Source organism: Oryctolagus cuniculus, chromosome X (genome assembly GCF_964237555.1).
Source record: "Oryctolagus cuniculus chromosome X, mOryCun1.1, whole genome shotgun sequence".
Classification (NCBI taxonomy): Eukaryota; Metazoa; Chordata; class Mammalia; order Lagomorpha; family Leporidae; genus Oryctolagus; species Oryctolagus cuniculus.
In genome coordinates this window covers 74,418,116-74,445,843 of record NC_091453.1, presented here as the reverse complement: position 1 = coordinate 74,445,843, position 27,728 = coordinate 74,418,116, and the positions used below count along the sequence as shown (strand labels likewise).

The 27,728-nt window shown below is 39.8% G+C and overlaps 1 protein-coding gene across 3 annotated transcripts in view; it reads left to right on the top strand.

Annotated features, from left to right (window-relative positions):
• The window catches only part of DOCK11 (dedicator of cytokinesis 11), a 213,951-nt gene extending 187,850 nt beyond the window's left edge, over window positions 1–26,101 (top strand). For 2 of the 3 annotated variants that reach the window (XM_002720256.5, XM_008272922.4), the window contains 8 exons: window positions 2,433–2,555; window positions 7,712–7,825; window positions 8,286–8,432; window positions 13,504–13,714; window positions 14,103–14,293; window positions 14,729–14,829; window positions 16,591–16,729; window positions 25,622–26,101. In XM_002720256.5, the coding sequence (XP_002720302.2) occupies window positions 2,433–2,555; window positions 7,712–7,825; window positions 8,286–8,432; window positions 13,504–13,714; window positions 14,103–14,293; window positions 14,729–14,829; window positions 16,591–16,729; window positions 25,622–25,741 (1,146 nt within the window). In that variant the 3' untranslated portion in view covers window positions 25,742–26,101. The remainder of the gene's footprint in view (window positions 1–2,432; window positions 2,556–7,711; window positions 7,826–8,285; window positions 8,433–13,503; window positions 13,715–14,102; window positions 14,294–14,728; window positions 14,830–16,590; window positions 16,730–25,621) is intronic. The other variant, XM_051827332.2, reaches the window with a different exon arrangement.
• Window positions 26,102–27,728: the final 1,627 nt, after the last annotated feature.

Genomic DNA, 27,728 nt, shown 5'->3' with positions numbered 1-27,728 from the left:
CTCTGATATCAGAGTTTTTAATTAGGCCACTAAATGTTAATATTCAGATACTCTATCCTGGAAGCAACGTTTATTGAACAACTGTTACCACTATACTAGTTGTTGAAGAAACCAATATAAATAAGATAATGTCCCTACTCTTGAAGAGTCACAGCATATTTGAAAGTCTGATACATAATGTAGAAATAATATGCAAATATAGTGATATTTACCTGAAAATTGGAGGATTAGGACAATGGTATCTAGTGTCTTGCCTACCCTGTGTTGAACAAAAGAATGATTTTAGAAAAGGTGATACCTAAACTGTTATATAGATTTACCAAAGGACATGAATTAAAAGAGGGTATAGCAAGAACAAAAGCACAAAACTAAGACACACCGTGGTATCTCAGGGGAACTACTGGTAATTCACTGTTGTTGGAACATAAATACAAGACTCGGCATTATGAATGATGAGATTATACAGGTATTGGTCAGATCAGTGTATGCCTTCGGTTCCGGATGAAGGAACTTATCCTTTGCTCCATGAGTGATGGGGAGCCATTGCCAGATATTAAGAAGGAACAAGTGACATGTTCAAGTTTGTATTTTAGTAAGAACCCTGTGGCAGGTGTGTCAAAGATGTATTTGGAAAGTGCCAAGGCTGTAGACAAGAAGATCAGTTAAAAAAAAATCAACAAAGTCTTGAACCTTACCAATGACTGTAGAAATGGACAGGAAGCGTCAGATTTGGGAAATATTTAGGAAGTAATATTGATAAGACTTGGTGGTGAAGTCATTAGAAGATATGAGAAAAATGAGAACATTATTAACTTACTAGGTGTCTTTGTCCATTTGGGCTGCTGTAACAAAGTACTGTGGACTAGGTAGCTGAAATTTATTTGGCAAAATCCTGGAAGCTTGGAGGTCAAAGGTCAAGGTACCAGCAGATTTGGGCCCATTTCTTAGTTCTCACTGTGTCTTCACATTGTAGAAGGAGTGAGTGAACTAGCACCCCAACCTCCTAATAACCATCATATTTAGGAGTTAGGATTTTCATGTAGGAATTTGGTGGAGGCACAAACATTAAGGCCATAGCATCCCACTGCCATAACAAAAACCTACAAGCTGGGTGGCATAGAACAGTAGAAATTTATTCTCTCATAGTTCTAGAGCCTAGAAACCGGAATTCAAGGTCAGCAAGGCCATACTCCCTCTGAGACTCCAGGTAGAAACCTTCCTTGTCTTGTGGTAGCTCTTGATCCTTGCTGCTACATCATTCCACTGAGCTTTTGTAGTCACATGATATTTTCCCTGTATTTGTCTTTTTATAAGTATGACCCAACTTACTCCAGCATGCTTTATCTTAACTAATTACATCTGCCATGACCCTATTTTCAAATAAATTTACATTCTGAGATGCTAGGGATTTGGAGTTCAACTTAACTTTCTTTTTATTTCAACCCATAACAGCATGAAGTCAAAACTACCCTTAGTTTTCTAGCTAAGGTTTTATGGGGTTTTGCTTCTGGCTACATATGAAACACAATGAAATAGCTAGAAAAAGATTAGATTGTCTAAAGGACCCACAAGAAAAGCAATTAAACCTCTATTTCCTTCCCAGGCCATTGTAGAGAGCTGGATTGGAAGTGGAACAGCTGGGACTTAAACTGGCATCCATGTGGGATGCTGGCACTGTAGGTGGCAGTTTTACCCACTACACCACAGCACTGGCCCCAGAAAAAGTCATTTTTAGTGATCAGTTATTTAGGTCTGAAATGCATGTCCTTAAGATGGAAACACGCTGTTTAAGGTTTGGCTAGCACAGTTAATTGGCTTCATGTTTTTATTGTTGCTGAAAACATGAAATGATGATTCACAAAATAGTTTTATAGAAGCTGTTATCATTCGAGCAGGGTGGAAGATCCCTATCATTCTCACTAATTTTAGAACCAATAGTCAGGAAAGGAGATCTTTTCCAAAATTGCATCATTTTAATAAACACCTAAATTACTAACATAATGGCTTGAAAACATTGTCATAATTTTTTAAAACCAATGTTTTGTATAAATGTACTTTGAATGTAATAGTGAAATAGACATAGGCTTAATGGAATTGATTCTGCTAGACATTTGGACATCCTCAATTTGGATGATGTATTCCCTTTTAAAGATACTCCTTATTGATGTGTTACCATCCAGAAGTACACTTAACATCTTCATTATGCGAGTACACAAATAATGGGCATTATAGTCAATGTTAATTTAATATTTTAAGAAATGAAAATATCTCCATTATTTGACCTAGAAAACAGGCACACAAGTATACTCCTGTGCATTTAATAGAACTTAGTACCTTCTGTTTGTATTGTAATAAGTTGAAGTGGTTCCAAATGTATCTGTCCAAAATCCTAAAACTATTTAATTCTTGTTTGGATTGTTCTCTGAATGCAGGAAGTTTTGCTGGAGTTACTAGAACAATGTGTGGATGGCTTATGGAAGGCAGAACGTTATGAAGTAATTTCTGAGATTTCCAAGTTGATCATTCCCATTTATGAGAAACGTCGTGAGTTTGAGGTAGGCGATTTAAACAGTTTCATCCTTGACATATATAGTGTGCTTTGTTCCTGGTAAAAACAGTAATATATGTTACTATTACTGTGTGTCCTTTGAAGAATATAAAGTTCATTATAGTATGCCATTTTTATTTCCTCCTGCAATATAGATATCGAGGGGTCAGTATTGTGGCACAGGGGGTTAAGTTGCCACTTATGACATCAGCATCCCATATCGGAGCACTAGTTTGAGTCCAGGGCAGCTGCACTTCTGATCTAGCTCTCTGTTAATGTGCCTGAGAAAACAGCAGATGATGGCCCAAGCACTTGGGCCCTTGCCACCCATGTGGGAGACCTGCATGGAGTTCCAGACTCTTGGCTTCAGCCTGGTCCAGCCCTGGTGGCCATTTGGGGAAGTGAACCAGCAGATGGAATATCTCTCACTCCCTGTCTCTTTTCTGTCATTGTTTCAAATAAATAAATCTTTTTAAAAGTTACAATCCTTAAAAATGCTATTAAATATTAAGATTAAAATCCTAACTTACATTCCTACCTATTTCCCAAATGCAATTAAGGGTAAAAGATCCAAAATATAAATTGAAATTAAAATTAGACCAGTGCTTGTCAAAATATTTTCATCTAGCCATCTCCCCTTCTCTCAGGGCAGAAAATAATCAGGTTGTTTTCACTAAGCCTTTGGAAAACTAAAAAGCTATCAAATTTCCATGTTGCAGGGAAGACAGATAGACATGATTATACTCTTTGCACTTTGGTGAGGAGATTAAGAAGAGTACTGACAGATGACTATGGGGGAGGTAATAAGACCCTAGTAGTAGCCCTATTATAGGAGTTTTCTTCATTTTGATCTGCCAGATAAACTGTTGAAAAACAGCAGTATCATGAGCAGCTGTTGCATCAGTACTGAGCAGGAATTATTTCCATATTCATGTCTCTGAGTCCGTATCATAATTCCTACTGCTACTTGGCTGAAATCGGTTTAGGATTCCAGCCATTTTTTAAAAATTAAAAGCAAAACTATTTGTTTTTTAAAGATTCATTCATTTGAAAGTTACACAGAGACTGGGAGGGACAGAAAGAGCTTCCATTTACTGGTTCACTCCCCGGATGGTGGCAGTAGCTGGGGCTGGGCCAGGCCAAAGTCGGGAGCCACATCTGGGTCTCCCATGTGCATGGCAGGGGCCTAAAGACTTCAGCCATCTTCTGCCACTTTTCCAAGCACATTAGCAGCAAGCTGGATCAGAAGTAGAAAAGTTGGATCACAAACCAGAATCCACATGGGATACTGGCGTCACAGGCCGTGGCATTATCCACTACGCCACAGCACTAGCCCCAGATGGGTAGTATTCTACTCTCCAATCCAAACTGACTCTGGTCAAACTCACTTTTAAAAAATTATTTTATTTTTAAATTTTTTATTAACATGTGATACTTGTACATTTTTAAGGGGTACAGTGCATGTAGTATTTTAATGCATATATATATATTTATATATATAGCATAAACAAACTAGGCAACCGGCCTTTCCATCTCCTTATTTTTGTGTTTGGAGCCTACCAGCTCCTCTTCTCCAGTTCTTATAGAGTATATAATACATTTTTATGAACTGTAGTGGACCCCTGTGCTGTGCAACACTAGAACTTGTTACTTCTATGTGACTGTGTCAAATTCATGTTTTATTCCCAGGTTCTAGGTATTCCTCTGTTTGCCATCCTTTTAGTAAATTTGGAACATGCCTGAACAGTATTATATTAATAAGCTAGAGTTACATAATTAAGTCTAGGGACTGGCATTGTAGCATGGTGGGTTAGGCCACCACTTGGGAAGTCAGCATCGCATATGAAAGCACCGGTTAAGTCGTGGCTGCTCTGCTTCTAATCCAGCAGATGGCCCAAGCGATTTGAACCTTGCCACCCACGTGAGATCTGGAAGGAGTTCCTGGCCCCTGGTTTTGGCCTGGCCCATCTCCACCATTGCAGCCATTTCAGGAGTGAGCCAGAGTATGGATATCTCTCTTTGTCTCTCTCCTTCTGCCTTTCAAATAAATAAATATTTAAAAAATAATTCTAGGTCTTGGTCACATAGATGGCATAGAATAGCTGTCTAGACAAAAGAAGATTTGCCATTACCCTTTCTATAAAAACATTACATCCTAAGTACCTTTTAACATCCTGAGGGCCTTTCAAACTAAAAGCACCATTTTCTGACTCTTGTGAAGATATCAAACTGTTAGAAACCCAGAGAACATTCTGCTACTCGACTGACTAGCTGGGAACAAAGAAAAATATTATCTATGCTTTAAAGGAAATTATATTTTCTCTATTGAATGGGCTGAAAAGTATCAGAGATAGCCACGCTAAGGAAGACTTCCCTTGAATTGAGGTTAAAAAACTCTAAGAGACGGGGCCGGCACCATGGTGCACTAGGTTAATCCTCCGCCTATGGCGCCGGCATCCCATATGGGTGCTGGGTTCTAGTCCCAGCGGCTCCTCTTCCAGTCCAGCTCTCTGCTATGGCCGGGGGAGGGGGGGCAGTGGAGGATGGCCCAAGTGCTTGGGTGCCTGCACCCGCGTGGAAGACCGGGAAGAAGCACCTGGCTCCTGGCTTCGGATCGGCATAATTCTGGCCATAGTGGCCATTTGGAGAGTGAACCAACGGGAGGAAGACCTCTCTCTCTCTCTCTCACTAACTCCATCTGTCAAATAAAAAAAATACTCTAAGAGACAACATGGGGGGAAAATGTAGAAAAGAAACTTCTATGGTTCTCCCCCCCACCTTTTTCAGGGCAAAATTTATGTGGTACATAATATTTTATTTTAATGTACATACTACAGTGACATTTAATGTATTTACAGTGTTGTATGCCGACCACCTCTCTGGTTTTAAAACATTTTCACCACCCCAAAAATATACCCCATACCATTAAGTAATCACTCCTGATCCTAATCCCAGCCTCTAATAACCACTAATCTGCTTTCTGCCTCCATGGGTTTGCTTATTCTAGAGTTATCATAAAAGAATATATGACCTTTCATATTCTGGTTTCTTTCACCTAGCATAAAAATTTCGAGGTCTATCCAAGTTGTAACATGTATTAGAAATTCATTCCTTTCTATAGCTGAGTAACATTCCATTTTATGGACACACTGCAATTTGTTTATCCCTTAGTCCATTGAGAAACATTTCATTTATTTCCATCTTTGGGCTATTATGAATAGTGCTGTTATAAACACTCATATACAGGTTTCTGTGGGGACATGCATTTTCATTTCTCTTGTATATACCTAGAAGTGGAACTGCTGGGTCACATGGTTTTTCACAGCAGCTACACCATTTTATATTCCCATCAGGAATAGAGTTCCTATTTCTCCACTTCGTCAGCAGCATTTGTCTTTTCTCTGTTGCTGTGCTTTTTGTTTTTATTTTTAAAAGGTTTATATTTTGAAAGGCAGAGTGACAGAGAGAGAGGGAGAGACAGATCTTCCATCTTTTGGTTCACTCCCCAGATGGGACTGGGGCAGGCGAAAGCCTGGATCCAGAAACTGTTCTGGTCTCCCATGTGGGTGGCAGCAGTCCAAGTACTTAGGCCATCATCCACTGTCTTCCCAGGTGCATTGGCAAGGAGCTGGATCAGAAGCAGGGAAGCCAGACTTGAAGCAGTGTGCTGCTATGGGATACTGGCATTTCAAGTTTTCCCTTAACCCGTTTCACCATAATGTAGTCCTCCTCCCACCTTTTAATTAGAGATATCTATTGAGGGTGAATTGTTTTTTCATTGTGGTTTTGACTTGCATTTCTTTAATGACCAGTGATGCTGAACATCTTACTGTGTACATATTGGCCATATGTTTATCTTCTCTGAAGGAATGTCTGTTCAACTCCATTCCTCTTTTTTAAAAGTTTTTTTTTTTTTAATTTATTTATTTATTTGAAAGGTACTGTTACAGAGAGCCAGAGAGGGAAGGAGAGGGAAATCTTCAATCCACTGGTTTACTCCCCAAATGGCCGCAACTGCCAGTGCCACACTGATCCGAAGCCAAGAGCTTCTTCCAGGTCTCCCACGGGACTGCAGGAATCCAAGGACTTGGGCCATCTTCTACTGCTCTCCCAGGCCATAGCAGAGAGCTGGATTGGAAGTGGAGCAGCCAGGTCTTGAACCGGCACCCATATGGGATGCCCGCACTCAGATGGTGGCTTTACCTGCCAGGCCACAGCACTGGCCCCATTGCTCCTTTAAAAACTTGGGTTGTCTTTTTTGTGTGGAGTTGTTAAGACTTCTCTATATTCTGGTGGTTGAACACTGATCAGATCTGTAACTTGCAAATATTTCCTCCCGTTCAATAGCGTGTCTTTTCACAACCTTAGTACTGTTTTTTGTACAATGTGTCCTTTTTCTGGGTGTGCAGAAGAATATAGTTTTCTAAAGTGTGAACTTGTAGAAAGCAGTCCCCACTGAGACATTATTGCTTATTCCACCCCAAATGCTTTTGCATGGATTGATTGTTCTCTTAACTGTCTTCTCACCTCTCAAGCAAAGCATTCTGCTGCTCTTTTAGTTAAAATAATTCAGACATGGAAAATAGTGGTTAATGATACAGTATTTTTTAAAGATTTATTTTTATTTATTTGAAAGGCAGTGATAAGGACAGATATTTTCCATCCACTGGTTCACCTCCCTGGTGGCTGCAACAGCCAGGGCTGGATCAGGCAAAAGCCCTAGGAACTCCATCCAGGTCTCCCTTGAGGGTGGCAGGGGCCTAGGTACTTTGGCCATCCTCAGCTGCTTTCCCAGGCACATTAGCAGGGAGCTGGATCAGAAGCAGAGCAGCCAGGACTTGAACGGGCACTCCAGCATCACCTGCTGTGGCACAGCACAAGAGTCTATAATGCAGTATTTTAAAGGAATAAATTGCCATTGAGATATGAATAAAGCAAAGCATAAGAAATTCAGTGTTCTTTTATCACTTTTAAGTTCTGTTACACCTAAAGTTGTTGAGAACTTGTGTCTAATTGTGACAATGAGGGAGGGGGATGTGAATAGCTCCTTCAAAACCATTCTGAAAAGGAAATACTGGTGTTCCTTACTCTTACATAATTATCTTGAAGAAATTTAGTGATTAACCAACAGACAGACCTGATTTGTATATTCTCATTTTTCAGAAACTTACTCAAGTATATAGAACTCTTCATGGAGCTTATACAAAAATCCTGGAGGTTATGCATACTAAGAAAAGACTTTTAGGCACTTTCTTCAGAGTTGCCTTTTATGGCCAAGTAAGTATACTCTAGTTTTTCTTTTTAAATATTCCCCTATGAACTTACTATAGCAGCAGTCATACTGGTTCTAAGGCACCTCCTTTGGAAATTTAAAATTCACTTGGTTCTCATCTAAATCTGGGGTATAACATACAATGTTTGGATTTCTCCTTCAGCTTCATTTTCTTTTAAGCTTATTAAAGGATACATTAAATATCTAGTAGTGAATGTTTTCAAAGAAAAAAGTTAAGTATGCAGGGAAGGAGAAGAATCTAGTATGGAAATCAGCCTACCAATAATATGTTCACATGATTGTGAATTTTGAAAATTCTCCTTCATTTGAAGTTAAAAGGGTGAATATATGTGTGTGGCTTTTTTTAATACTATTTCAAATACATCAGTAGTTATTGAGTAAGTTTTTTTCTAAGTGCTGTGTCTGCTTATGCTATTTATAAATTATTATTTAATTTTATAATAGGCTTTTTTTGAAGAAGAGGATGGGAAGGAGTACATCTATAAAGAGCCAAAGCTCACTGGCCTCTCAGAGATTTCCTTGAGACTTGTTAAACTATATGGTGAAAAATTTGGTACAGAGACTGTCAAAATAATTCAAGATTCAGACAAGGTAATGTATGTATTGCATTTTGAAATCATTATGTGTCAGTTCCTGGCATGGTCCATTGCTCCTGACTTTTTCTATTTTTAACTGGTGGAGAAGAGGAATGGAAATGGAGCCTTCCAGAAAGTCAAAGGACAGAAGCTTTGGAGTCAGACCAGGGTTCAGTTCTCCATTCTTTGCCACTTGCTAGCTGTGTGACCATGGGGAATTTACCGATTTCCTCTGTGCTTCATTTCTTGCATTAGTAAAATGAATATAATCATAGTACCCTCCTCATAGAGTTGTTCTATGGATTAAATGAGTTAGCACATGGAAAATGAATAAAGTTCCTGGTATATAAATAACATTCACTAATAATAATAGAAAGCATGCTGAACAAAGGTTGCTTATTATTATAAATACTGTTCTACGTCATGATTCCCAAAGTTTGTAATTAAAATCTTCTTGGGATAAACATTTTATTCTCTTTTTTTTTTTTTGACAGGCAGAGTTAGACAGTGAGAGAGAGACAGAGAAAGGTCTTCCTTCCGTTGGTTCACCCCCCAAATGGCTGCTGCGCTGATCCGAAGCCAGGAGCCAGGTGCTTCCTCCTGGTCTCCCATGCAGGTGCAGGGCCCAAGCACCTGGGCCATCCTCCACTGCACTCCCTGGCCACAGCAGAGAGCTGGCCTGGAAGAGGAGCAACCGGGACAGAATCAGGCACCCCAACGGGGACTAGAACCCCGGGGTGCCGGCACCTCAGGCTGAGGATTAGCCTAGTGAGCCGCGGTGATGGCCGGGATACACATTTTATTCTAAGATATCCTGAGTTCAGTAATCGTGTATAGTCACACTGGCAATGGAGTAGGTTTAGGAGGGACATCTTGGGCCTTGCTCTGGGGTATCCATTCCAGTAGACCCTACCAAGGGAGGATGAGAAAAGTTCTAGCAAGAGTTCTTTGCTAGGAAATACACCGTTTCCTACAGAGTTTTGGGAAAGCACAGTAGGAATGCCTGTCTTTCATTGCCTGGGTGCGCCAGGGATGGGAGCTGTAGCCAAAGAACTCTTTACTGAGGGATTATGATGTGTACAGGCATGATTTCCAGAGTGAAAAACCCCTACAGCAATAAAGACAGTATCTACCATGAAAACACATTTACTAGTAAGTTCAAAATTAACATCTGGCAAAACCAGTCTACCTGTTTCCTTACCTGCTTCACTCTTTTGTGTTGTTTTATTGAATTAAGACATTAGAAGGTTTCTCTTCTTTGTAGCCAAATAGCATTTGGCTTGTCCTCACACTGTTGATTCCTATAGAAATGTAAAGCCAGGCTTTCTTTCTTTTTTTAAAGATTTATTTATCTATTTGAAAGGCAGAGTTACAGAAAGGCAGAGAGGTCTTCCATCTGCTGGTTCACTCCCCAGATGACAGCCACAGTGGTGCCCATCTGAAGAAGGAGCTTCTTCTGGGTCTCCCACGTGGGTGCAGGGACCCAAGGACTTGGACCATCCTCCACTGCTTTCCCATAGCAGAGAGCTGGATCAGAAGTGGAGCATCTGGGACTCGAACCGGCGACCATATGGGATGCCGGCACTGCAGGCGGCTGCTTTACACGCTACGCCACAGCGCTGGCTCCAAAGCCAGACTTTCTTAATGTGAAGCAGTTTGGTACTTTATTTTGCTTTTGAATATCTGGCCAAAGAGTACTAGTGACAAACCACTATCAGGTGGCTAAACTCCTGATATTATCTGCTAGACACCATATTTTAGTTCTCTCTCAAAGGCAACAGATATAAGTAGTTTTAAATATTTTTTCCTAATATGTGAAAATAGAAATTAAAACTGTTACCGGAGAATTGGCAGGGTTCTTGTCTTCACACAAGAAAGAATTCAGGAGTGAGACAGAGTAGTGGAAAGTAGAAGTAGCAAAGTTTATTAGGGTAGGGACATCTGCAAGAACAGATGGGCACCTCCCCGGACAGGACCTGAGAGAGAGTGCAGTCACTTGGATGGGGGGAAGGAGCAAGGTTACATGGTTGAGATGGGTCTTTGTCTTCACACATCTCCTCCTGAAACAAAGGATTTTATGGATGTAAATATTAAGGAGCTCCTATCTGAGTTTTCCCCTGAAGGTATCAGACCTGAGGAAAGTTAGCTGGGGCCTTCCTCTGTTTAGAGGACCGGTGGGCAGGACCCCCTGGAGAATTGGGATCCCAGCAGGGTATTTGAAATGCAGATACTGGGCCACATGTGGGAGATTGCGGAAGATTGTCAGGCAGAAGGGGTGGGGACCCCCACCTGGTAGGTTATCAGGTAAAGGGGGCAGGGCAGGATGCCAATACTGGTGCTGCCCCTGAAACATTATCAGGATGACTTTGAGAGGCAGATGCATATGCTGGACATAGAAGTCTTCTCTTTAGGCCTGTTACACACACATAAGCTCATATCTAACTTCCTACCTAACAAAACACCCTTTTACCCAGCTTTAAAAATCTGCTAAAGGTTGGGGGGGGGGGTGGCATTGTGATACAGTGGGTTAAGCCACCTGCTACAATGCCTGTGAGCCATATGGATGCAGGTTCATGTCCTGGCTGCTCCTTACAATCCAGCTCCCAACTGATGGCCTGGGAAAGCAGCAGAAGATGGCCCAAGTACCTGGGTCCTGCCACCCACTTGGGAGACCTGGAAGAAGCTCCAGGCTTGGGTCTGGCCCTTGCTTCCTTGTAGGGAGTGAACCAGTGAATGAAGCTCGCTCTCTAACTCTGTCTTTCAAATAAATATTTAAAAAATAAAATCTGCTTAAGGGCACAAGCGATTTAAAGAGGTGTATTGTAAGGCCAGTACCATTTTACTAACAGTATGGTAGGATCTTCCAATATTTTAAGTGTACATGTTCTTGGACACAACAATTTCACATTTTATCTTGTGGATGTATACACATAAATATGTACTTTTAAAAAAATTATTTGAAAGAGTTAGGGAGAGACAAACAGATCTTCTACCTACTGGTTCTCTCCCTGGATGGCCAGATCACTGAAGAGGATGCTGGGCATTGTCTGAAGTTGGAGAGACTACTAGAGGGAGGGTTTGAGAGTCCATAGAATTGTTATGGGGAGAGGTGACCTGACCTGGGTTCTTTGTGTTACGTGAAAGAAGAATTTGCATGTGGATAAAGCAAGATTTATTTAAATCGGAAACCTCCAGCCACAGCAGCCCAGAGTTGGTATCCAAGAGAGGCAGCATGATTTTGGAGGGAAAAACAAAAACAAAAACAAAAACAGAAGAGCAGCATCAGTTAGAGAGCTGAGACAAAACCCATCAACTGGCTGGATTTGTAATCCTGGCTGCCCAGTCTGGTTTGCTTGGGATAAGACAAAAACGCCATCAGAAGGGTGGGATCAATGACTTCTTTCTGTTTTCTTGGTATACTGGGAACTCACAAGGGTGGAATCACTACTTCCTTGCTATTCTCAAGATAACACTGGAAACTCCAAAAGATTGGGGTTGGCTCTTTTGTCTTACTAAAGACAGCTTTTGGGGAGCAGCAAGCAGTGGGATTGGGCACTTTCATCTTCCTAAAGGTAGCTTGGGGGGGGGGGGAGCAAGCATTTCCACACCCTGCCTATTAATCCATCTACTCCCCACAGAAACAGGCTCCAACAAGGGCAGTTCTGGGATTTACCTCCAACAGTATAAGCTTCTTAACATGGCATTAAGACTACTCGTGAAACGGTCCATATCTCTAGCTCTACTATTATGTCTGTGAAGTAGAATCATTGTATTGCTTTTTTGGTCCCTTTCCTCCATAGGGTAGGATTAAAATAATGCACTTAAGAGTACCTACTCTTAAAATATTAAAACAGTTTTTGGATGTCCAAATTGGCAGAATTTTCTGTAGGATTATTGGGCAATGTATACAAAAATTCGTAAAGCCATGTCAATCTTTTGGTTTAAAATAAACTCTTAGAAAAGAAAATATGGTTTTAAATGTAAGGATGTTCATGGAAACATTTTAACAATAGCAAAAAGTTGGAAAACAACCAAAATGTCTATTAATAAAGGAATGGCCCAATAAATTCTGTATCCATACAAATATTAAAACTCATGTTAATGATGGGTGGGCATTGTGGCACAGCAGGTTAAACCCCTGCTTGGGACACCCACATCCCATATTGGAGTGCCAGCTTGAATCCTGGCTACTAGGCTTCTGATCCAGCTCCTTGCTAAGGCACCTGGAAAGCAGATAAGGGCATAACTTTCTGCCACCCAGATGGAGTTTTGGCTCCTGTCTTCAGCCTAGCCCAGCCTCAGCTATTGCTGGCATTTTGGGACCGAACCAGTTCTCTCAGTCTCCCTCTCCCCCTCTCAAATAAATAAGTAAATCTTTTTAAAAAGTCATGTTGATGAGTATAATATAGAACTGTGATACCTTTTTATTGAGGTAGAAGTCACATGACCCACAGTTAACTAATTTTTGAAACTGTGTTTATTTGGAAGGTCAAGAGAGAGACAGAGATCTCTTTTCTACTGGTTCACTCCTAGAATGCCCACAAGAGCTGGGCCTTGGCTAGGCCAAAGCCAGGAGCAGAACTCAATCCATGTCTCCCACACGGGTGGCAAAGACCCTAGTACTTGAGTCATCACCTGCTGTGTTTCACAGTGTTTCACAGTGCTCATTAGCAGGAAGCTGGATTAGCAGCAGAGGAGCTGGGATGGGAACTCAGGCACTCCAGTATGGGATGTGGGTGTGAGAAGTGGCATCTGAATAGCTACACCAGATGCTTGCCCCAATACAATGAACTATTTTAATAGTATGTTTATAATTTTAAAAATACATATGCATAGAAAAAGATTAGCAGGAACTATATGAAGATATAAACAGGGATTGCCGAGTGGTAGAACTGCAGTCATGTTATACTCTCCTTTTACATTTCTGTGATCCAAATAGATTTTTATAACTTTCTTATCCTTAGAAAAAGAACAAATACAATTATCAATGATGGTGCTTTTTATTTGGTCTCAAAAGAGTTAGTAGCAGGTTATCTATACTTCCTTTTCCCTTCCATTGAATTAAAATAAAAGCACCTTTCTTTTAGGTAAATGCCAAAGAGCTTGATCCAAAATATGCTCATATCCAAGTCACTTATGTGAAGCCCTACTTCGATGACAAAGAACTCACAGAAAGAAAAACCGAGTTTGAAAGAAACCATAATATTAACAGATTTGTTTTTGAGGCTCCTTATACTCTATCAGGCAAAAAGCAAGGCTGTGTAGAAGAACAGTGTAAGCGCCGTACAATCTTGACGAGTAAGTAGGACTCTGCATGCTAACTTCATGTTTGTTTTGATCCTTTTTGATATACACATGTAACAGCTGACCAGCAGGAACATGTAATTGACATTTTAATCATTTGTGGTTCCCCTGCTGAGTCACAAGTTTGTACAAACATGTCCATATTATAAGCCATCATTTTCCCATATGTCATTCATGATTGCTCAGAGATGTCTCCTAAAGAGAATTTCTCCTCAATCCTGAAGCTGTAGATACTTGAATACATAGATACATAGATACAAGAAGCCCTTGGCATCTTCCACAGAAAGCTTGGAAATAATTAATTACAATGGATGTTTTTCTTTAATTTGTTTGAACAAATGATTTTTTTAAAGATAGTAATTCAATCTCAACACTTTAATAGCTTCAAACTCATTTCCATACGTGAAGAAGAGGATTCCTATAAACTGTGAACAGCAGATTAATTTAAAACCAATTGATGTTGCTACTGATGAAATAAAAGATAAAACTGCAGAGCTACAAAAACTTTGCTCCTCTGCTGATGTGGACATGATCCAGCTCCAACTTAAATTGCAGGGCTGTGTTTCTGTACAGGTAGGATGGTTGCTCCATATGGATGAAATGTTTCTTGATGTTTCTCTTGCTTTCCTAAAGGCACAGAACAAGCATTCATTATAATTGTGTAATTACGCTGTTATGAATGCAATGACCTTTGTATTATTTTAGATTAATTTCATTTAGAAATGTTTGCTTATTATAAATGCTCTATTGTCCGAGTATGTTAACATAAATCCCTGACTACTGCCAAACCCTGTATTTACATATCAGAAATCATTAACTAACTTATTAAATATCCTTTTCTTGATTGTTAACTTTAAGGATTTTTCACATAAACTTTTCATAACCATAATAAATGTATTTCTTAGATATGGATTTCTTATGCAGTTTTTTTTTAACCAGAAGTACAAATGCAGAAACTACTTTTGATTGCATTCTGACAATGCTCTCATTTTTCTTTTTGTAATTTAGGTCAATGCTGGTCCATTAGCATATGCAAGGGCTTTCTTAAATGACAATCAAGCCAGCAAGTATCCACCTAAAAAAGTGAATGAGTTGAAAGACATGTTTAGGTAAGTGTTTTATACTTTTCAGGTCTCTATTTTCTTCTTAAACCAGCAGCAACAAATTATTCATCAAATCCTCCCCCCAAAACTGACATTCTCTGTGCTCTTTTATAATGCCTAATGACTTTCTAAAGATCTGTAAGTTGGAAATGTATGTTCTGTTTCACGCTGCAGGACTTTAACAATGCTCTAATGCCCCAAGAGATTAAACATGCTAAACATGACTCTGTTGCTGTAGTATTATAAGTAATAGAAACACAAGCCTACATTCACTAACCTGATTTCCTTCTTTGTCCCATTGACCTTCTGTTTCAGCATTTCAGATTGTTCAGGATAATAAAAGTGGGGCTGCAAGGGTTGTATAGGCTTGTTCCTACCCTGTGTCCTTACTTTTTACTTGGATTCTGCTAGTCAGAGTTACACAGAGAGAGGAGAGGCAGAGAGAGAGGTCTTCCATTCGCTAGTTCACTCCCCAAATGGCTGCAATGGCTGGAGCTGAACCAATCAGGAGCCAGGAGCTTTTTCTAGTCTCCCACGCAGGTGCAGGGGCCCAAGGAATTGGGCGATCTACTACTGCTTTCCCAAGGCCATAGAAGAGAGCTGGATCGGAAGTGGAGCAGCTGGGACTCGAACCAGTGCCAATATAGAATGCTGGCACTGCAGGTGGCTGCTTTACCCACTATGCCACAGTACCAGCTCCAGCCTAGTCTTGTCTAAAGTGAGCAGCTCTGTAAGCTCAGGCAAATCTAATTGTCTTACATTAGGAAAAAAAATCTGTGGGTCCGGCATTGTGGTACAGTGAGTTAAGCCTCTGCCTGCAACACTGGCATCCCATATGAGCAGGTGTGAGTCTCGGCTGCTCCACTTCTGATCCAGCTCCCTGCTAATGGCCTGGGAAGTTAGTTGCAGATGACCCAAGTGCTTGGACCCCTGCATCCATGTAGAAGATCCAGAAGAAGGTCCTGGGCCAGCTCCGGCCATTGTGGCCATTTGGAGAGTGAACTAGTGGATGAAGATGTCTCTGTGTCTTTCCCTCTGTCTCTCTGTAACTTTGCCTTTCAAATAAAAAAAGAATAGAAAAATCTGTAGTATATATGAGGAATTTACATTCAGAACAAAAGAGGAGAAAGATGATAGCCTAATCAGGTATTCTAGGTTGCAGAGTAACCAGTAGTCATTCATTCACCAATATTTACTAATGCCTGGCATGTATAAAAGACTCTACATAGTTACTATGACAGGAATATAAAACATGGCAGCAAAGTACTTTGTCCCCTAAGATCTACATTCTGATTGTGGACATTAAACACAAACACATTAAATAATGGAAAAATACTTTTATGGTAGGTCATCAACTCTGTCCCTACTCTTACTAGCTCAAGGAAGATACGTCACACCTATAGCACTGAGCACTGTACTGGGCATATAGGAAGCCCTAAATAAATGATTTTTGAATGAATGACTGGTTATCTGAAAGTACCAATTAATGTTAGTATAAATTTAACTGTTATTTTATCGAGTAAATGATTAAGGAAGTAGATTTCCTAGAGGGTATGTATTTTGAGCCAAGTTTTAAAGGAGGTGAGAAACCAGAGGACAAAGGTGTTATTCCACACTTAGGAGGTGATGTTAACAAATGCACAGTGATCAAATATGAGATTCTCTTCCTTCTAAACAAACCATGGTAAAATGTGTCATCAAACTGGTTATCAGTGAGACTTCCTAAGAATAAATAACAAAACCTCTATCTTTCATGTTCAACCATAGGAAATTCATCCAAGCATGTAGCATTGCACTTGAACTAAATGAGCGGCTAATTAAAGAGGATCAAATTGAATACCACGAAGGACTAAAGTCAAATTTCAGAGACATGGTAAAAGAATTGTCTGACATTATCCATGAGCAGGCAAGTATTAGGGTGGTTGAGAATGAAAACATAATGGGGGTACCTAAAGTATTGCTTAGCAAAACCTATTAATTTAAAAAAGACTTATCTTAAAATTACTCCATCTGTATTTAAAATTTGTTCAAGTTATCTTTAACCATTTGAATGTAATAGTTACCTAAAGCTGTAACTGAAGCAATTACCAATAAGAAAATCTGAATTGATCCACTTGGACTCTTCAGAAGAGTCCTAAAAAGTGCAACGACTGGGTCGGAAGTCAGGTCCCCAAGTGAGTATCCCTAAGTTCTCTGTAACAAACTAGAAACTACCATTTAGATGAGATTCTGGGTGATTTCCGACTTCTGTGAGTTGTCTTCATGCCCATTCAGCCTGCACACCTCTGTTTTTATAAAAACTTCTTAGCATTTGAATCTATGACTTAGTTTTAGTGGCACTTGTAGTTGACTTCTTTAAACAAAGCCTGGTTCAGCTGGAGCTGGGCCGATCCAGAGCCAGGAGCTTCTTTCAGGTCTTCCGCGTGGGTGCAAGGATCCAAGGACTTGGGCCATCTTCTACTGCTTTCCCAGGCCATAGCAGAGAGCTGGATGGGAAGTGGAGCAGCCGGGACCTGAACCGGCGCCCATATGGGATGCCAGCACTGCAGGTGGTGGCTTTACCTGCCATGCCACGGTGCAGGCCCCTCACTTAAGCATTTCAACAGCTTCAATGTGCTTGTAAAGGTAGGGCATCTCAGTCTGGTCCCTGAGTTGACTGAGTCCATGAAGCTTATCTATAGACATTATTTCCTCCCAAGCGAAAATATCCAATAAGACAAGATTTGCTTCAGAAACACTTTAAATTCTCAATTTTTAAGAAATCACTTAAACAAGTACAAACTATGACACTTTAAGAGTACACATTGTTAAGGCTGTTTCTGGAAAGGAGAACTATATTTGTCCTCGTGTCTGTATTTCCATGCATACTGCCTGTGGGGACTGTCCAACACAGGGTGTACTTACAAATAGGCCTGGTGCTTAGTATCCAAAGAAATGTGGTGCAATGATGGGCAAAAAGCAGAAAGAAAATTCTAGGACAACAAAAGCCAGTCTGCATTTCTTTTGTGTGCTTTTTTCTTAGAATGAGCTGTGGGAGATTTAGTTACAGTTATCCTAAAATTGAGTAGCCAGGCATCTAGTTTTCAAGCACTGTCATCTTCTCTGTCTGGAAAATCGGGGTCAGCCAGGCTTTCATCATCCCATCTGTCTGACCAGTTACCCCAATCTGCTAGCCACCCACGCTCCATGGCTTAGGAACCTTGTTGGCTTGAGGAAACTAGAATTGTGCTCTGTGTCTTTTTGCCATGTTTAAGTCTATTCACCTGCTTTTAGTAATGAGGCAAATCTTTCCAAGGCATCCCTTGACTGCTCAATTATCAGAGTCCCTTTTTCCTGTCCTTGCCAAGGCAGCCAGGTGATCAGACTTAGGAAGGCAGAGACCCTTCCATTTTATTGTCTGCATTTCAAGCTTAACTCGTGAGTGCAATAGGGGTATACCTCTCTTCGTCATCACTGTTCTGAGGTGTATCAGGGGTTTTCAAAGAAGTTCATGGGGAATACATATTATGAAAGACACACTAAAATTTTTAAGTAGCCTTGTACTATTATCAAATAGACTACATGTTGGTTCCTAGAAACTAACTGGTTGAAATATTTCTGTTCCTCCTCATAATGTGTAGAAAGGAGAGCGCAAGTTCCTCCTTCACAGAAGATAAAGAACTGCATGTGCTGTTTTAAGCCAGTGCATACTATAGTACTGTCATTTCATTTGCATGCACCTCCATGACCTAGTCTTGAACTCTGAGTTATTCAAATTGAAAGCAAATTACTCATTTTACTATTAAAACTGTCATCATCTACTGCTTTCCCAGGCTATAGCAGAAAGCTGGATCTGAAGTGGAGCAGCTAGGACTCAAACCAGCGCCCATATGGAATGCTGGCACTGCAGGCAACAGCTTTACCTGCTATGCCACAGTGCCGGCCCCAATGTCATGAGTTTTATAAAAATGAAATGGCTCTACTATAGACTTTATTTAACCTTTATGACTTGTAGCAACACAGATGATATGATTGAGCACTGCCACCATAGATTACTTTATAGGCCTATAAGTGAAGAACAAAATGTTGAACGTTTGAGACTTAAGGTAGGACTTAATAGTAAAGAGTTAGATGTAATGTGTACACTCTTCTTTTCTTGTGGCTAATCTAAGCATAAGATCCACATGACTTTCGCTTTTGATTACACAAAATGGGTAATTTTAAAAAATATAATATGAATATAAAGGCTTATAGGAAATTATGCTTAATGGCATTAAGGAAATGACTTTTATATTTATGAGTTTCCTCGTTTCCAAAGTTCTTGTATATCAATTAGCTTATATAATTATAGTATGTCTTCAGAAATACACTTTTATGACCTGTATCTGCATTTAGTATTATTTCCTACTCTCCAGAGGAGGAGATATGGGTATCTGCATATTTGAAACCTTCCAGTTGATTCTGAGAAGTACTGTTAGATGATTCATTACAGGAAAGGATTCAGTCAGACCAAAGAAAAGAAGAGGAAATTAGAAATCTGAAACATACTGTCGGGAATCTTCAGGATACTATTAAAAAACCCAACATTCGGGTTCTAGGAGTTCCTGAAGGCATGGAGAGGGAGAAAGGATTAGAAGGCCTTTTTAGTGAGATATTAGCAGAAAATTTCCCAGGTTTGGAGAAGGACAGAGAAATCCTAGTACAGGAAGCCCACAGAACCCCTAATAAACACGACCAAAAGAGATCCTCACCACGACACGTTGTAATTAAACTCTCCACAGTGAAACATAAAGAAAAGATCCTAAAATGTGCAAGAGAGAAACGTCAGATTACTCTCAGAGGATCTCCAATCAGACTCACAGCTGACTTCTCATCAGAAACTCTAAAAGCTAGGAGGGAATGGCGAGATATAGCCCAGGTACTAAGAGAGAACAACTGCCAGCCCAGAATATTATATCCTGCCAAGCTCTCATTTGTGAATGAAGGTGAAATAAAGACTTTTCATTGCAAACAGAAATTGAAAGAATTTGTTGCCACTCGTCCAGCCCTGCAAAAGATGCTTAAAGATGTGTTACACACAGAAACACAGAAACACGGTCATCAATATGAAAGAAGGTAAAGGAAGGAAAGCAAGGAAGGAAACCTCACAGCAAAAGATCACAGGGAATTCAAAGCATATATTAGAACTTATCTTTGGCAAATGGCAGGGCAAAGTTACCACTTATCATTAGTCACTTTGAACGTGAATGGCCTGAACTGTCCAGTTAAAAGACACCAATTGGCTGATTGGGTTAAGGAACAAAACCCATCTATATGCTGCTTAAAAGAAACACATCTTTCCAACAAAGATCCATACAGACTGAAAGTGAAAGGCTGGAAAAAGATATACCATGCCAACAGAAATGAAAAAAGAGCGGGTGTAGCCATCTTAATATCGGACAACATAAACTTTACCACAAAAACTGTTAAGAGAGACAAAGAGGGACACTATATCATGATTAAGGGATCAATTCAACAGGAAGATATAACAATTATCAATGTATATGCACCTAACTACAGGGCACCAGTTTATCTAAAAGATTTATTAACGGACTTAAAGGGAGACTTAGACCCCAATACAGTAGTACTGGGGGACTTCAATACTCCACTCTCAGAAATAGACAGATCATCCGGTCAGAAGATCAACAAGGATACAGTAGATTTAAATGACACCATAGCCCAAATGGATCTAACAGATATATACAGAACTTTCAATCCTACAGCTAAAGATTTTACATTCTTCTCAGCAGTACATGGAAGCTTCTCTAGGATTGACCACATACTAGGCCATAAAGCAAGTCTGAGCAAATTCAAAAGAATTAGAATCATACCATGCAGCTTCTCAGACCATAAAGGAATGAAGTTGGAAATTAGTAACTCAGGAATCCCTAGAGCATACGCAAACACATGGAGATTGAACAACATGCTCCTGAATGAACAATGGGTCATAGAAGAAATCAAAAGAGAAATCAAAAACTTTCTGGAAGTAAATGAGGATAACAGCACAACATACCAAAACTTATGGGACACAGCAAAAGCAGTGTTAAGAGGAAAGTTTATATCAATAGGTGCCTACATCAAGAAATTGGAAAGACACCAAATAGATGAGCTTTCAATTCACCTCAAGGATCTAGAAAACCTACAGCAAATCAGACCCAAATCTAGTAGGAGAAGAGAAATCATTAAAATCAGAGAAGAAATCAACAGGATTGAATCAAGAAAAACATTACAAAAAATCAGCCAAACGAAGAGCTGGTTTTTTGAAAAAATAAACAAAATTGACACCCCATTGGCCCAACTAACTAAAAAAAGAAGAGAAAAGACCCAAATCAATAAAATCAGAGATGAAAAAGGAAATGTAACAACAGACACCACAGAAATAAAAAGAATCATCAGAAATTACTACAAGGACTTGTATGCCAGCAAACAGGGAAACCTATCAGAAATGGATAGATTCCTGGACACATGCAACCTGCCTAAATTGAACCAGGAAGACATCGAAAACCTAAACAGACCCATAACTGAGACAGAAATTGAAACAGTAATAAAGGCCCTCCCAACAAAGAAAAGCCCAGGACCAGATGGATTCACTGCTGAATTCTACCAGACGTTTAAAGAAGAACTAACTCCAATTCTTCTCAAACTATTCAGAACAATTGAAGAAGAGGGAGTCCTCCCAAATTCTTTCTATGAAGCCAGCATCACCTTAATTCCTAAGCCAGAGAAAGATGCAGCACTGAAAGAGAATTACAGACCAATATCCCTGATGAACATAGATGCAAAAATCCTCAATAAAATTCTGGCCAATAGAATGCAACAACACATCAGAAAGATCATCCACCCAGACCAAGTGGGATTTATCCCTGGTATGCAGGGATGGTTTAATGTGCGCAAGACAATCAATGTGATACACCACATTAACAGACTGCAGAAGAAAAACCATATGATTATCTCAATAGATGCCGAGAAAGCATTTGATAAAATACAACACCCGTTCATGATGAAAACTCTAAGCAAACTGGGTTTGGAAGGAACATTCCTCAATACAATCAAAGCAATCTATGAAAAACCCACAGCCAACATCCTATTGAATGGGGAAAAGTTGGAAGCATTTCCACTGAAATCTGGAACCAGACAGGGATGCCCACTCTCACCACTGCTATTCAATATAGTTCTGGAAGTTCTAGCCAGAGCTATTAGGCAAGAAAAAGTAATTAAAGGGATACAAATTGGGAAGGAAGAACTCAAACTATCCCTCTTTGCAGATGACATGATTCTGTATTTAGGGGACCCAAAGAACTCTACTAAGAGACTATTGGAACTCATAGAAGAGTTTGGCAAAGTAGCAGGGTATAAAATCAATGCACAAAAATCAACAGCCTTTGTATACACAGACAATGCCATGGCTGAGGAAGAACTTCTAAGATCAATCCCATTCACAATAGCTACAAAAACAATCAAATACCTTGGAATAAACTTAACCAAAGACGTTAAAGATCTCTACGATGAAAATTACAAAACCTTAAAGAAAGAAATAGAAGAGGATACCAAGAAATGGAAAAATCTACCATGCTCATGGATTGGAAGAATCAATATCATCAAAATGTCCATTCTCCCAAAAGCAATTTACAGATTCAATGCAATACCAATCAAGATACCGAAGACCTTCCTCTCAGATCTGGAAAAAATGGTGCTGAAATTTATATGGAGGCACAAGAGACCTCGAATAGCTAAAGCAATCTTGTACAACAAAAACAAAGCCGGAGGCATCACAATACCAGATTTCAGGACATACTACAGGGCAGTTGTAATTAAAACAGCATGGTACTGGTACAGAAACAGATGGATAGACCAATGGAACAGAATTGAAACACCAGAAATCAACCCAAACATCTACAGCCAACTTATATTTGATCAAGGATCTAAAACTAATTCCTGGAGCAAGGACAGTCTATTCAATAAATGGTGCTGGGAAAATTGGATTTCTACGTGCAGAAGCATGAAACAAGACCCCTACCTTACACCTTACACAAAAATCCACTCAACATGGATTAAAGACCTAAATCTACGACCTGACACCATCAAGTTACTAGAGAACATTGGAGAAACCCTTCAAGATATTGGCACAGGCAAAGAATTTCTGGAAAAGACCCGGGAGGCACAGGCAGTCAAAGCCAAAATCAACTATTGGGATTGCATCAAATTGAGAAGTTTCTGTGCTGCAAAAGAAACAGTCAGGAGAGTGAAGAGACAACCGACAGAATGGGAAAAAATATTTGCAAACTATGCAACAGATAAAGGGTTAATAACCAGAATCTACAAAGAGATCAAGAAACTCCACAAAAACAAAACAAACAACCCACTTAAGAGATGGGCCAAGGACCTCAATAGACATTTTTCAAAAGAGGAAATCCAAATGGCCAACAGGCACATGAAAAAATGTTCAAGGTCATTAGCAATCAGGGAAATGCAAATCAAAACCACAATGAGGTTCCACCTCACCCCGGTTAGAATGGCTCACATGCAGAAATCTACCAACAACAGATGCTGGCGAGGATGTGGGGAAAAAGGGACACTAACCCACTGTTGGTGGGAATGCAAGCTGGTCAAGCCACTATGGAAGTCAGTCTGGAGATTCCTCAGAAACCTGAAGATAACCCTACCGTTCGACCCAGCCATCCCACTCCTTGGAATTTACCCAAAGGAATTTAAATTGGCAAACAAAAAAGCGGTCTGCAGCCTAATGTTTATTGCAGCTCAATTCACAATAGCTAAGACCTGGAACCAACCTAAATGCCCATCAACGATAGACTGGATAAAGAAATTATGGGATATGTACTCTTTAGAATACTATACCGCAGTAAGAAACAACGAAATCCAGTCATTTGCAACAAAATGGAGGAATCTGGAACACATCATGCTGAGTGAAATAAGCCAGTCCCAAAGGGACAAATACCATATGTTCTCCCTGATCGGTGACGACTGACTGAACACCAAGAGGGAAACCTGTTGGAGTGAGGTGGACACTATGGGAAATGGTGGCTTGATCAGCATAGCCCTGACTGTTAATGAACAACTTAATACATTATCCCTCTTAGTAGTTTTTTTTTTTTTTTTATCTGTTCTACTTAATATGACTGGTTTAGATCTGTAATTGATGCACAGTTATTCTTAAGTGTTGAAAATTAACTGAAATGTGATCCCTGTTGAACATGGTGGTGGGAATGGGAGAGGGAAGAGATGTATAATTTGGGACATGCTCAGGCTGACTTGCCCCAAGTGGTGGAGTTGGAAGCATACCAGGGGATTCCAATTCAATCCCATCGAGGTGGCATGTACCAATGCCATCTCACTGTTCCAGGTGATCAGTTTCAGTTCACAGTTGGTCATGGTGAAGGGACTGGGAGTCAAAGGGAACACATAGACAAGTCTAGTACCTGCTAACGCTAACCGATGGAGTAAATAAAGGGGAGAGTGATCCAACATGGGAAGTGAGATACTCAACAGACTCATAGAATGGCAGATGTCCTAAATAGCACTCTGGCCTCAGAATCAGCCCTAAAGGCATTCGGAGCTGGCTGAAAAGCTCATGAGAGTATTTCAGGCATGGAAAGCCAAGACACTCTGGCAAAAGATCTCTGCGAGTGAGATCCCAGTGGAAAGAACAGGTCATCAAAGAAGGAGGTACCTTTCTCTGAAGGTAGGAGAGAACCTCCACTTTGACTATGACCTTGTCTAAACAAGATAAGAGTCGGAGAACTCAGAGGGCTTCCATAGCCTTGGAAACTCATGACTGGAGCATAGGGAGATTACTGATGCCATAGACAGGAGTGTCAATTGGTAAAGTCAACAACAGGAGTCACTGTGCACTTACTCCTCATGTAGGATCTCTATCCTTAATGTGCTGTACATTGAGATTTAATGCTATAACGAGTACTCAAACAATATATTTCACTTTGTGTTTCTATGGGGGTGCAAACTGTTGAAATCCTTACTTAATGCATACTAAACTGATCCTCTGTAAAAAAAAAAAAAAAAAAAAGAAAGAAAGAAAAAAAAAAAAAGAAATTATCAATTCCCAACTTGACTCTCACTGGGATTAAACATGACAATAGGTCTGCTCTGATTTCATCATCATTTAAAAAAATCATCTATTATTTTTCACTTTATGTTTCTGTGTGGGAGCAAACTGTTGAAATCCATACTTAATGTATACTAAGCTGATCTTCTGTATATTAAGATAATCGAAAATGAATCATGATGTGAATGGAAGGGGAGAGGGAGTGGGAAAGGGGAGGGTTGTGGGTGGGAGGGACGGTATGGGGGGGAAGCCATTGTAATCCATAAGTCGTACTTTGGAAAATTATATGCATTAAATAAAAGTTTATAAAAAAAAAAAAAAAAAAAAAAAAAATTTAAAAACAGATGATCCATAAATTCCTATCAGAGTCTCCTGTTTAGAGCTCTTGTTATAACCATCTATTTTAAAAAAAGGTTGCAAGTTTGCATTATCTCACTTTTTATTGAATTTCACATTTTATGATTTTTTTTCTGAAGGAGTAACCAGATCTTTTCTGCTTTTTCTTAATATGCTGCCTTTGTAAAACAGCTTTGAAGACTTAAGTCGGTAATGTTATTCTTTGCTCTTTCTGCTTTCTGTCATTTTAAATAGCTAAGAGTCAGTGATAAATTGAAATATGCCTGTAATTTCACATAGACGTTCTTTTTTGGCAGTAGCTATTTTGCTTCGTGCTAACCATGTGGATTTCTTTTGTTCTAGATATTACAGGAAGACACAATGCATTCTCCCTGGATGAGTAACACGTTACATGTATTTTGTGCAATTAGTGGTACATCAAGTGACAGAGGTTATGGTTCCCCAAGATTCACTGAAGTATGAGAAAAAGCAGATGTAAATGACAATGAGATGGACCTTTCTCAGGAATATTTGGAGCTGTGCAAATGTTAGAATTTAAAGATTTGATAGACATGAAGTGGTTCCTCCTGACACCAAAATTTTCATGCTTTCCAACAGGGTGCTTACTACTTGTAAATATTTAAGCAACTTGAAAGTGCCTGGAAAATTGCACCACTGTGCTTGGTTTGTACTTTTTTTTTTTTTTAGGTAAATCTATATGCTGAAAAGTAGAGCTCAAAAACATTAATTCAATGTGCTTAATTATTGCTTAAAATAATAATGGTACTATGTAAAATTGTATAATGAAACACAATAAAAGGTAAAACTTATTTGTAATTAGAAGTGAAGGAAATAGTAATTTGAACTTTGCAATTTTCTTGACAAGCAGCTCTATCCATTATACTAATCCTCGGAGAAGAAAATTGATTAAAAAATTTCCAAAAAACATGGATATTTCAAGTTGGGGGCGATGATTTGAATTCTTATTTTTAGTGCTCAAGGCTGGGCTAAAGAGGCCAAAAGCAAGACAGATATACATAATACTAAGCTTAACACAAAAAAGTACCAAGCTTACTGTTCCTTGTAGTTTTGATCTGATGACACTAGGTAGGTTGAACTGGTCTCTTTTCCACATAGATGAGGAATTTCTACTGAACATAGCAGGTGGCATTTATTGCCAGAGCAAGAAATTGTCAGGGATTCTTCATAAAGCGAAACGAACCTTTCTAAAAATTTGCAGTCAAGACATCCCATGCAACATCAAATCTTTAGTGGCAGTATGAGGTGGGAATTTTGTAAAGATGATTTTCTTCAACTTTTATTTATCTTGTCACTTATAAGATTAACAAGCACTCTGATAATTCTTGATGGTTATAGCATGTCTTGGGGTACATATACATTACCACCACAGATTTAGTACCTGTGACTAGGGAGTACATTTTTCTATGAAGAAATCTTGCATTTCCTAAATGATTCTGGAGAAACCAAGGTATGAAGAACTTTTTTTTAGCTGGTATTACCCATATAATTGTTGTTGCCTTCCATGTAAACTTCAAGTTCTTGATTTATTCTCCATGTGTAGTTAAGCCTATTTTACAGGTGAAAAACAGAAATAGAAATGAACTGCATGGAACCTTAGTTCTTTTGTATATTTTGTGATCAACTAAATTTTACAGATTATGCCCCAGGTTTGGCCATTTTTCAATTTTTTTCTTTTTAAAAATGTACTTGAAAGGCAGAGAGAGCAAGCGAGCCAGCCAGCCAGCTAGCAAGCTAGAGCTCCTCTCTGCTTATTCACTCTCAAAATACCCACAACAGCCCCATGGGGAGAAGAATCCAGGAGCCAGGAATACAATCCAAGAATCCCATCTGAGTGGTAGCAGCCCAATTACTTGATCCATCATCTGTTGCCTCTCAGGGTCTGCAGTGGCAAAGAAACTAGAGTCAGGTGTTGGAGCCTGGTATCATGCCAGGCAGTCTGATATGAGACATCCTAACTGGTGTCTTAACCACTGGGCCAGATGCTGACCCCAGCCATTTTTCTTTACATGTCATTTTATTCAATGAAAGTTAACTGTGGGCCAGCGCCGTGGCTCTCTAGGTTAATCGTCTGCCTGCGGCGCTGGCATCCCATATGGGCACCGGGTTCTGTCCCAGTTGCTCCTCTTCCAGTCCAGCTTTCTGCTGTGGCCCCGGGAAGGCAGTGGAGGATGGCCCAAGTGCTTGGGCCCTGTATCCGCATGGAAGACCAGGAGAAGCACCTGGATCCTGGCTTTGGATCAGCGTAGCTCCAGCCGTAGCGGCCATTTGGGGGTGAACCAACGGAAGAAAGACCTTTCTATCGCTCTCTCTCCCTGTCTAACTCTATCTGTCAGATAAAAAAAAAAAAAAAAAGAAAATCGTGTATTTTAATGGGAGATTCAGAATTATGTCAGAGTGAGTCTGTAAGTATTCCACAATATCTTGGAGT